Source organism: Narcine bancroftii, chromosome 9, assembly GCF_036971445.1.
Source record: "Narcine bancroftii isolate sNarBan1 chromosome 9, sNarBan1.hap1, whole genome shotgun sequence".
Lineage (NCBI taxonomy): Eukaryota > Metazoa > Chordata > Chondrichthyes > Torpediniformes > Narcinidae > Narcine > Narcine bancroftii.
The window spans coordinates 980,726-992,070 of record NC_091477.1 but is presented as its reverse complement, the minus strand read 5'-3'; the positions used below and the strand labels follow the sequence as shown (position 1 = coordinate 992,070).

At 66.7% G+C, this 11,345-nt stretch overlaps 1 protein-coding gene across 1 annotated transcript in view; it reads right to left on the bottom strand.

Annotated features, from left to right (window-relative positions):
- Positions 1 to 11,345, bottom strand: part of LOC138742956 (F-BAR and double SH3 domains protein 1-like) — an 85,576-nt gene that overhangs the window by 38,628 nt on the left and 35,603 nt on the right. Inside the window, exon 20 of the mRNA XM_069897829.1 lies at positions 11,079 to 11,231. Coding sequence (XP_069753930.1) covers positions 11,079 to 11,231 — 153 coding nt within the window. The remainder of the gene's footprint in view (positions 1 to 11,078; positions 11,232 to 11,345) is intronic.

Genomic DNA, 11,345 nt, shown 5'->3' with positions numbered 1-11,345 from the left:
TCCCCTCATTGTGACCCAACCGCCCTGCCCCTCCCCCTCATTGTGACCCAACTCGCCCTGCCCCTCCCCTCATTGTGACCCAACCGCCCTGCCCCTCCCCTCATTGTGACCCAACCGCCCTGCCCCTCCCCTCATTGTGACCCAACCCGCCCTGCTCCCTCCCCTCATTGTGACCCAACCGCCCTGCCCTCCCCTCATTGTGACCCAACCGCCCTGCCCTCCCCTCATTGTGACCCAACCGCCCTGCCCCTCCCCTCATTGTGACCCAACCGCCCTGCCCCTCCCCTCATGTGACCCAACCGCCCTGCCCCTCCCCTCATTGTGACCCAACCGCCCTGCCCCTCCCCTCATTGTGACCCAACCGCCCTGCCCTCCCCTCATTGTGACCCAACCGCCCTGCCCCTCCCCTCATTGTGACCCAACCGCCCTGCCCTCCCCTCATTGTGACCCAACCGCCCTGCCCCTCCCCTCATTGTGACCCAACCGCCCTGCCCCTCCCTCATGTGACCCAACCGCCCTGCCCCTCCCTCATTGTGACCCAACGCCCTGGCCCCTCCCCTCATTGTGACCCAACCGCCCTGCCCTCCCCTCATTGTGACCCAACCGCCCTGCCCCTCCCCTCATTGTGACCCAACCGCCCTGCCCCTCCCCTCATTGTGACCCAACCGCCCTGCCCCTCCCCTCATTGTGACCCAACCGCCCTGCCCCTCCCCTCATTGTGACCCAACCGCCCTGCCCCTCCCCTCATTGTGACCCAACCGCCCTGCCCCTCCCCTCATTGTGACCCAACCGCCCTGCCCCTCCCCTCATTGTGACCCAACCGCCCTGCCCCTCCCCTCATTGTGACCCAACCGCCCTGCCCCTCCCCTCATTGTGACCCAACCGCCCTGCCCCTCCCCTCATTGTGACCCAACCGCCCTGCCCCTCCCCTCATTGTGACCCAACCGCCCTGCCCCTCCCCTCATTGTGACCCAACCGCCCTGCCCCTCCCCTCATTGTGACCCAACCGCCCTGCCCCTCCCCTCATTGTGACCCAACCGCCCTGCCCCTCCCCTCATTGTGACCCAACCGCCCTGCCCCTCCCCTCATTGTGACCCAACCGCCCTGCCCCTCCCCTCATTGTGACCCAACCGCCCTGCCCCTCCCCTCATTGTGACCCAACCGCCCTGCCCCTCCCCTCATTGTGACCCAACCGCCCTGCCCTCCCCTCATTGTGACCCAACCGCCCTGCCCCTCCCCTCATTGTGACCCAACCGCCCTGCCCCTCCCCTCATTGTGACCCAACCGCCCTGCCCCTCCCCTCATTGTGACCCAACCGCCCTGCCCCTCCCCTCATTGTGACCCAACCGCCCTGCCCCTCCCCTCATTGTGACCCAACCGCCCTGCCCCTCCCCTCATTGTGACCCAACCGCCCTGCCCCTCCCCTCATTGTGACCCAACCGCCCTGCCCCTCCCCTCATTGTGACCCAACCGCCCTGCCCCTCCCCTCATTGTGACCCAACCGCCCTGCCCCTCCCCTCATTGTGACCCAACCGCCCTGCCCCTCCCCTCATTGTGACCCAACCGCCCTGCCCCTCCCCTCATTGTGACCCAACCGCCCTGCCCCTCCCCTCATTGTGACCCAACCGCCCTGCCCCTCCCCTCATTGTGACCCAACCGCCCTGCCCCTCCCCTCATTGTGACCCAACCGCCCTGCCCCTCCCCTCATTGTGACCCAACCGCCCTGCCCCTCCCCTCATTGTGACCCAACCGCCCTGCCCTCCCCTCATTGTGACCCAACCGCCCTGCCCCTCCCCTCATTGTGACCCAACCGCCCTGCCCCTCCCCTCATTGTGACCCAACCGCCCTGCCCCTCCCCCTCATTGTGACCCAACCGCCCTGCCCCTCCCCTCATTGTGACCCAACCGCCCTGCCCCTCCCCTCATTGTGACCCAACCGCCCTGCCCCTCCCCTCATTGTGACCCAACCGCCCTGCCCCTCCCCTCATTGTGACCCAACCGCCCTGCCCCTCCCCTCATTGTGACCCAACCGCCCTGCCCCTCCCCTCATTGTGACCCAACCGCCCTGCCCCTCCCCTCATTGTGACCCAACCGCCCTGCCCCTCCCCTCATTGTGACCCAACCGCCCTGCCCCTCCCCTCATTGTGACCCAACCGCCCTGCCCCTCCCCTCATTGTGACCCAACCGCCCTGCCCCTCCCCTCATTGTGACCCAACCGCCCTGCCCCTCCCCTCATTGTGACCCAACCGCCCTGCCCCTCCCCTCATTGTGACCCAACCGCCCTGCCCCTCCCCTCATTGTGACCCAACCGCCCTGCCCCTCCCCTCATTGTGACCCAACCGCCCTGCCCCTCCCCTCATTGTGACCCAACCGCCCTGCCCCTCCCCTCATTGTGACCCAACCCAACCGCCCTGCCCCTCCCCTCATTGTGACCCAACCGCCCTGCCCCTCCCCTCATTGTGACCCAACCGCCCTGCCCCTCCCCTCATTGTGACCCAACCGCCCTGCCCCTCCCCTCATTGTGACCCAACCGCCCTGCCCCTCCCCTCATTGTGACCCAACCGCCCTGCCCCTCCCCTCATTGTGACCCAACCGCCCTGCCCCTCCCCTCATTGTGACCCAACCGCCCTGCCCCTCCCCTCATTGTGACCCAACCGCCCTGCCCCTCCCCTCATTGTGACCCAACCGCCCTGCCCTCCCCTCATTGTGACCCAACCGCCCTGCCCCTCCCCTCATTGTGACCCAACCGCCCTGCCCCTCCCCTCATTGTGACCAACCGCCCTCCCAACCGCCCTGCCCCTCCCCTCATTGTGACCCAACCGCCCTGCCCCTCCCCTCATTGTGACCCAACCGCCCTGCCCCTCCCCTCATTGTGACCCAACCGCCCTGCCCCTCCCCTCATTGTGACCCAACCGCCCTGCCCCTCCCCTCATTGTGACCCAACCGCCCTGCCCCTCCCTCATTGTGACCCAACCGCCCTGCCCCTCCCCTCATTGTGACCCAACCGCCCTGCCCCTCCCCTCATTGTGACCCAACCGCCCTGCCCCTCCCCTCATTGTGACCCAACCGCCCTGCCCCTCCCCTCATTGTGACCCAACCGCCCTGCCCCTCCCCTCATTGTGACCCAACCGCCCTGCCCCTCCCCTCATTGTGACCCAACCGCCCTGCCCCTCCCCTCATTGTGACCCAACCGCCCTGCCCCTCCCCTCATTGTGACCCAACCGCCCTGCCCCTCCCTCATTGTGACCCAACCGCCCTGCCCCTCCCCTCATTGTGACCAACCGCCCTGCCCCTCCCCTCATTGTGACCCAACCGCCCTGCCCCTCCCCTCATTGTGACCCAACCGCCCTGCCCCTCCCCTCATTGTGACCCAACCGCCCTGCCCCTCCCCTCATTGTGACCCAACCGCCCTGCCCCTCCCCTCATTGTGACCCAACCGCCCTGCCCCTCCCCTCATTGTGACCCAACCGCCCTGCCCCTCCCCTCATTGTGACCCAACCGCCCTGCCCCTCCCCTCATTGTGACCCAACCGCCCTGCCCCTCCCCTCATTGTGACCCAACCGCCCTGCCCCTCCCCTCATTGTGACCCAACCGCCCTGCCCCTCCCCTCATTGTGACCCAACCGCCCTGCCCCTCCCCTCATTGTGACCCAACCGCCCTGCCCCTCCCCTCATTGTGACCCAACCGCCCTGCCCCTCCCCTCATTGTGACCCAACCGCCCTGCCCCCTCCCCTCATTGTGACCCAACCGCCCTGCCCCTCCCCTCATTGTGACCCAACCGCCCTGCCCCTCCCCTCATTGTGACCCAACCGCCCTGCCCCTCCCCTCATTGTGACCCAACCGCCCTGCCCCTCCCCTCATTGTGACCCAACCGCCCTGCCCCTCCCCTCATTGTGACCCAACCGCCCTGCCCCTCCCCTCATTGTGACCCAACCGCCCTGCCCCTCCCCTCATTGTGACCCAACCGCCCTGCCCCTCCCCTCATTGTGACCCAACCGCCCTGCCCCTCCCCTCATTGTGACCCAACCGCCCTGCCCCTCCCCTCATTGTGACCCAACCGCCCTGCCCCTCCCCTCATTGTGACCCAACCGCCCTCCAACGCCCTGCCCCTCCCCTCATTGTGACCCAACCGCCCTGCCCCTCCCCTCATTGTGACCCAACCGCCCTGCCCCTCCCCTCATTGTGACCCAACCGCCCTGCCCCTCCCCTCATTGTGACCCAACCGCCCTGCCCCTCCCTCATTGTGACCCAACCGCCCTCCCCAACTGCCCTGCCCCTCCCCTCATTGTGACCCAACCGCCCTGCCCCTCCCCTCATTGTGACCCAACCGCCCTGCCCCTCCCCTCATTGTGACCCAACCGCCCTGCCCCTCCCCTCATTGTGACCCAGCCGCCCTGCCCCTCCCCTCATTGTGACCCAACCGCCCTGCCCCTCCCCTCATTGTGACCCAACCGCCCTGCCCCTCCCCTCATTGTGACCCAGCCGCCCTGCCCCTCCCCCTCATTGTGACCCAGCCGCCCTGCCCCTCCCCTCATTGTGACCCAGCCGCCCTGCCCCTCCCCTCATTGTGACCCAGCCGCCCTGCCCCTCCCCTCATTGTGACCCAGCCGCCCTGCCCCTCCCCTCATTGTGACCCAGCCGCCCTGCCCCTCCCCTCATTGTGACCCAGCCGCCCTGCCCCTCCCCTCATTGTGACCCAGACCGCCCTCCCCTCATGACCAGGCCTGCCCCTCCCCTCATTGTGACCCAACCGCCCTGCCCCTCCCCTCATTGTGACCCAACCGCCCTGCCCCTCCCCTCATTGTGACCCAACCGCCCTGCCCCTCCCCTCATTGTGACCCAACCGCCCTGCCCCTCCCCTCATTGTGACCCAACCGCCCTGCCCCTCCCCTCATTGTGACCCAACCGCCCTGCCCTCCCCTCATTGTGACCCAACCGCCCTGCCCCTCCCCTCATTGTGACCCAACCGCCCTGCCCCTCCCCTCATTGTGACCCAACCGCCCTGCCCCTCCCCTCATTGTGACCCAACCGCCCTGCCCCTCCCCTCATTGTGACCCAACCGCCCTGCCCCTCCCCTCATTGTGACCCAACCGCCCCTGCCCCTCCCCTCATTGTGACCCAACCGCCCTGCCCCTCCCCTCATTGTGACCCAACCGCCCTGCCCCTCCCCTCATTGTGACCCAACCGCCCTGCCCCTCCCCTCATTGTGACCCAACCGCCCTGCCCCTCCCCTCATTGTGACCCAACCGCCCTGCCCCTCCCCTCATTGTGACCCAACCGCCCTGCCCCTCCCCTCATTGTGACCCAACCGCCCTGCCCCTCCCCTCATTGTGACCCAACCGCCCTGCCCCTCCCCTCATTGTGACCCAACCGCCCTGCCCCTCCCCTCATTGTGACCCAACCGCCCTGCCCCTCCCCTCATTGTGACCCAGCCGCCCTGCCCCTCCCCTCATTGTGACCCAAGCCGCCCTGCCCCTCCCCTCATTGTGACCCAACCGCCCTGCCCCTCCCCTCATTGTGACCCAACCGCCCTGCCCCTCCCCTCATTGTGACCCAGCCGCCCTGCCCCTCCCCTCATTGTGACCCAGCCGCCCTGCCCCTCCCCTCATTGTGACCCAGCCGCCCTGCCCCTCCCCTCATTGTGACCCAGCCGCCCTGCCCCTCCCCTCATTGTGACCCAGCCGCCCTGCCCCTCCCCTCATTGTGACCCAGCCGCCCTGCCCCTCCCCTCATTGTGACCCAGCCGCCCTGCCCCTCCCCTCATTGTGACCCAGCCGCCCTGCCCCTCCCCTCATTGTGACCCAGCCGCCCTGCCCCTCCCCTCATTGTGACCCAGCCGCCCTGCCCCTCCCCTCATTGTGACCCAGCCGCCCTGCCCCTCCCCTCATTGTGACCCAGCCGCCCTGCCCCTCCCCTCATTGTGACCCAGCCGCCCTGCCCCTCCCCTCATTGTGACCCAGCCGCCCTGCCCCTCCCCTCATTGTGACCCAGCCGCCCTGCCCCTCCCCTCATTGTGACCCAGCCGCCCTGCCCCTCCCCTCATTGTGACCCAGCCGCCCTGCCCCTCCCCTCATTGTGACCCAGCCGCCCTGCCCCTCCCCTCATTGTGACCCAGCCGCCCTGCCCTCCCCTCATTGTGACCCAGCCGCCCTGCCCCTCCCCTCATTGTGACCCAGCCGCCCTGCCCCTCCCCTCATTGTGACCCAGCCGCCCTGCCCCTCCCCTCATTGTGACCCAGCCGCCCTGCCCCTCCCCTCATTGTGACCCAGCCGCCCTGCCCCTCCCCTCATTGTGACCCAGCCGCCCTGCCCCTCCCCTCATTGTGACCCAGCCGCCCTGCCCCTCCCCTCATTGTGACCCAGCCGCCCTGCCCCTCCCCTCATTGTGACCCAGCCGCCCTGCCCCTCCCCTCATTGTGACCCAGCCGCCCTGCCCCTCCCCTCATTGTGACCCAGCCGCCCTGCCCCTCCCTCATTGTGACCCAGCCGCCCTGCCCCTCCCCTCATTGTGACCCAGCCGCCCTGCCCCTCCCCTCATTGTGACCCAGCCGCCCTGCCCCTCCCCTCATTGTGACCCAGCCGCCCTGCCCCTCCCCTCATTGTGACCCAGCCGCCCTGCCCCTCCCCTCATTGTGACCCAGCCGCCCTGCCCCTCCCTCATTGTGACCCAGCCGCCCTGCCCCTCCCCTCATTGTGACCCAGCCGCCCTGCCCCTCCCCTCATTGTGACCCAGCCGCCCTGCCCCTCCCCTCATTGTGACCCAGCCGCCCTGCCCCTCCCCTCATTGTGACCCAGCCGCCCTGCCCCTCCCTCATTGTGACCCAGCCGCCCTGCCCCTCCCCTCATTGTGACCCAGCCGCCCTGCCCCTCCCCTCATTGTGACCCAGCCGCCCTGCCCCTCCCCTCATTGTGACCCAGCCGCCCTGCCCCTCCCTCATTGTGACCCAGCCGCCCTGCCCCTCCCCTCATAGTCTAAAGGACCAATTAAAGAATATGGAAAAAATGAAAGATATTGTGACCCAGCCGCCCTGCCCCCTCATTGTGACCCAGCCGCCCTGCCCCTCCCCTCATTGTGACCCAGCCGCCCTGCCCCTCCCCTCATTGTGACCCAGCCGCCCTGCCCCTCCCCTCATTGTGACCCAGCCGCCCTGCCCCTCCCCTCATTGTGACCCAACCGCCCTGCCCCTCCCCTCATTGTGACCCAGCCGCCCTGCCCCTCCCCTCATTGTGACCCAGCCGCCCTGCCCCTCCCCTCATTGTGACCCAGCCGCCCTGCCCTCCCCTCATTGTGACCCAGCCGCCTGCCCCTCCCCTCATTGTGACCCAGCCGCCCTGCCCCTCCCCTCATTGTGACCCAGCCGCCCTGCCCCTCCCCTCATTGTGACCCAGCCGCCCTGCCCCTCCCCTCATTGTGACCCAGCCGCCCTGCCCCTCCCCTCATTGTGACCCAGCCGCCCTGCCCCTCCCCTCATTGTGACCCAGCCGCCCTGCCCCTCCCCTCATTGTGACCCAGCCGCCCTGCCCCTCCCCTCATTGTGACCCAACCGCCCTCCCAACTGCCCTGCCCCTCCCCTCATTGTGACCCAACCGCCCTGCTCCTCCCCTCATTGTGACCCAACCGCCCTGCCCCTCCCCTCATTGTGACCCAACCGCCCTGCCCCTCCCCTCATTGTGACCCAACCGCCCTGCCCCTCCCCTCATTGTGACCCAACCGCCCTGCCCCTCCCCTCATTGTGACCCAACCGCCCTGCCCCTCCCCTCATTGTGACCCAACCGCCCTGCCCCTCCCCTCATTGTGACCCAACCGCCCTGCCCCTCCCCTCATTGTGACCCAACCGCCCTGCCCCTCCCCTCATTGTGACCCAACCGCCCTGCCCCTCCCCTCATTGTGACCCAACCGCCCTGCCCCTCCCCTCATTGTGACCCAACCGCCCTGCCCCTCCCCTCATTGTGACCCAACCGCCCTGCCCCTCCCCTCATTGTGACCCAACCGCCCTGCCCCTCCCCTCATTGTGACCCAACCGCCCTGCCCCTCCCCTCATTGTGACCCAACCGCCCTGCCCCTCCCCTCATTGTGACCCAACCGCCCTGCCCCTGCCCTCATTGTGACCCAACCGCCCTGCCCCTCCCCTCATTGTGACCCAACCGCCCTGCCCTCCCCTCATTGTGACCCAACCGCCCTGCCCCTCCCCTCATTGTGACCCAACCGCCCTGCCCCTCCCCTCATTGTGACCCAACCGCCCTGCCCCTCCCTCATTGTGACCCAACCGCCCTGCCCCTCCCCTCATTGTGACCCAACCGCCCTGCCCCTCCCCTCATTGTGACCCAACCGCCCTGCCCCTCCCCTCATTGTGACCCAACCGCCCTGCCCCTCCCCTCATTGTGACCCAACCGCCCTGCCCTCCCCTCATTGTGACCCAACCGCCCTGCCCCTCCCCTCATTGTGACCCAACCGCCCTGCCCCTCCCCTCATTGTGACCCAACCGCCCTGCCCCTCCCCTCATTGTGACCCAACCGCCCTGCCCCTCCCCTCATTGTGACCCAACCGCCCTGCCCCTCCCCTCATTGTGACCCAACCGCCCTGCCCCTCCCCTCATTGTGACCCAACCGCCCTGCCCCTCCCCTCATTGTGACCCAACCGCCCTGCCCCTCCCCTCATTGAGACCCAACCGCCCTGCCCCTCCCCTCATTGTGACCCAACCGCCCTGCCCCTCCCCTCATTGTGACCCAACCGCCCTGCCCCTCCCCTCATTGTAACCCAGCCGCCCTGCCCCTCCCCTCATTGTGACCCAGCCGCCCTGCCCCTCCCCTCATTGTGACCCAGCCGCCCTGCCCCTCCCCTCATTGTGACCCAGCCGCCCTGCCCCTCCCCTCATTGTGACCCAGCCGCCCTGCCCCTCCCCTCATTGTGACCCAGCCGCCCTGCCCCTCCCCTCATTGTGACCCAGCCGCCCTGCCCCTCCCCTCATTGTGACCCAGCCGCCCTGCCCCTCCCCTCATTGTGACCCAGCCGCCCTGCCCCTCCCCTCATTGTGACCCAGCCGCCCTGCCCCTCCCCTCATTGTGACCCAGCCGCCCTGCCCCTCCCCTCATTGTGACCCAGCCGCCCTGCCCTCCCCTCATTGTGACCCAGCCGCCCTGCCCCTCCCCTCATTGTGACCCAGCCGCCCTGCCCCTCCCCTCATTGTGACCCAGCCGCCCTGCCCCTCCCCTCATTGTGACCCAGCCGCCCTGCCCCTCCCCTCATTGTGACCCAGCCGCCCTGCCCCTCCCCTCATTGTGACCCAGCCGCCCTGCCCCCTCCCCTCATTGTGACCCAGCCGCCCTGCCCCTCCCCTCATTGTGACCCAGCCGCCCTGCCCCTCCCCTCATTGTGACCCAGCCGCCCTGCCCCTCCCCTCATTGTGACCCAGCCGCCCTGCCCCTCCCCTCATTGTGACCCAGCCGCCCTGCCCCTCCCCTCATTGTGACCCAGCCGCCCTGCCCCTCCCCTCATTGTGACCCAGCCGCCCTGCCCCTCCCCTCATTGTGACCCAACCGCCCTCCCAACTGCCCCTGCCCCTCCCCTCATTGTGACCCAACCGCCCTGCCCCTCCCCTCATTGTGACCCAACCGCCCTGCCCCTCCCCTCATTGTGACCCAACCGCCCTGCCCCTCCCCTCATTGTGACCCAACCGCCCTGCCCCTCCCCTCATTGTGACCCAACCGCCCTGCCCCTACCCTCATTGTGACCCAACCGCCCTGCCCCTCCCCTCATTGTGACCCAACCGCCCTGCCCCTCCCCTCATTGTGACCCAACCGCCCTGCCCCTCCCCTCATTGTGACCCAGCCGCCCTGCCCCTCCCCTCATTGTGACCCAGCCGCCCTGCCCCTCCCCTCATTGTGACCCAACTGCCCTGCCCCTCCCCTCATTGTGACCCAACCACCCTGCCCTTTCTCAGTTTGAGCCCTCCCATCCTGCTCCTCCCCACAGTGTGCCCCCCACCCCCATCCTGTTCCTCCCAGACAGATGTCCAGCATCCAGGCCTGGCCCAGGGACCCACCTCTGTACTCTGCCTGCCCTGGCACACTGCTGCCTACCAGCTCCTGCTCTGTAGAGCTGCTGGAGGACAAGGTGGCTTCACAGGACCTGGTGCTCCAACTTCCTGACAGAAAGAGTAGGTACCTCTGGGGAATTGGCCAACCTGCGCAGAGAGGTTACGCACCTGTGGAAGGAGAGATTGTCACCAAAACGTTGGTGAGTGGGGTTTATGGAAGTTCCCTCAAAAGACAATCATTGGTAGAGGGAATCCCATCAACGTCTGGAATTCCAAGGAGCTGTTGTCAGGGACGAAGCATGCCCAACAAGCTGTGGAGCCTGGAAAAGGTGGGATCAGTTGGGAAGATGGGTCCCGGAGTGGCAAATAGGTTTAACTGTGACAAGTATGAGGTTGACCCAGGGCAGGGCTGGCACGGTGAAGTGAGATGGAGTGGAGAGACCAGGGGTACAGCAGCAGAGTTCCCTGAAGATGTTAACTCAGGTGGACAGGGTAGTGGAGAAGGTGATTGGCTGGCTGCCCTTCACTGGGTAGGGTATTCAGTGTAAGTATTGGGATGTCTGGAGCTGGGTGCAGATCTGGTCAGCCAGCAAGAGGGAAGTGTCTCACAAAATGGGAAAGGAGAGGGTGAGGAATCACCAGGGTGTTGCCGGGACTGGAGGTTTGACCTATGGGGAGAGGTGGGATTGGCATGGTCTTCACTCCAAGGCTGAGGAAGTGATGATTGCAACCTGTTTGGAAGATGTTTGGACAAATTTCTGGATGGGCTTTAGAAGGATCATTCACCAAGTGGAGGCAGATGGGACCAGCCCAGGTTAGCAGGGGAGAGTTGGGCCAAAGGGCCTGTTGCCTGCAGTAAGACTGAAGAGAACTAATTGAATGGTGGAAGAGGACCCAGAGACTAAAGCATGTGCCTGAACCCATGGCTCCCAGTGGCTGAGAGAGGTTATCTGAGGCATGCGTCCTTTGGGTCAAGTAGAGTTGAGCTGTCTCTTCCCCTGGACACACAGCAGGCTGGGGAGGTGCAACCTTGAGTCACAAACCATCTGCTGGAGTCTCGATGAAGGGGTCCAACCCAAGATGTTGACCTTTCCCTTGCGGATGCTGCTTGATCCGCTGGCCTCCAGCAGATCATGCACTGCAGCCAGATCCACTATCCAATGGACAATCCTGCCCCTGATCATTCCAGCTACCAACTTGCTGGACACAGAACAAAACCTCCATTGTAGAATCCCAGCTCAGACCAAGACAACAGCACAGACTCCCAGCTCAGGGACCAGCACAGAATCCCAGCTCCGTCCGTGGGTTTT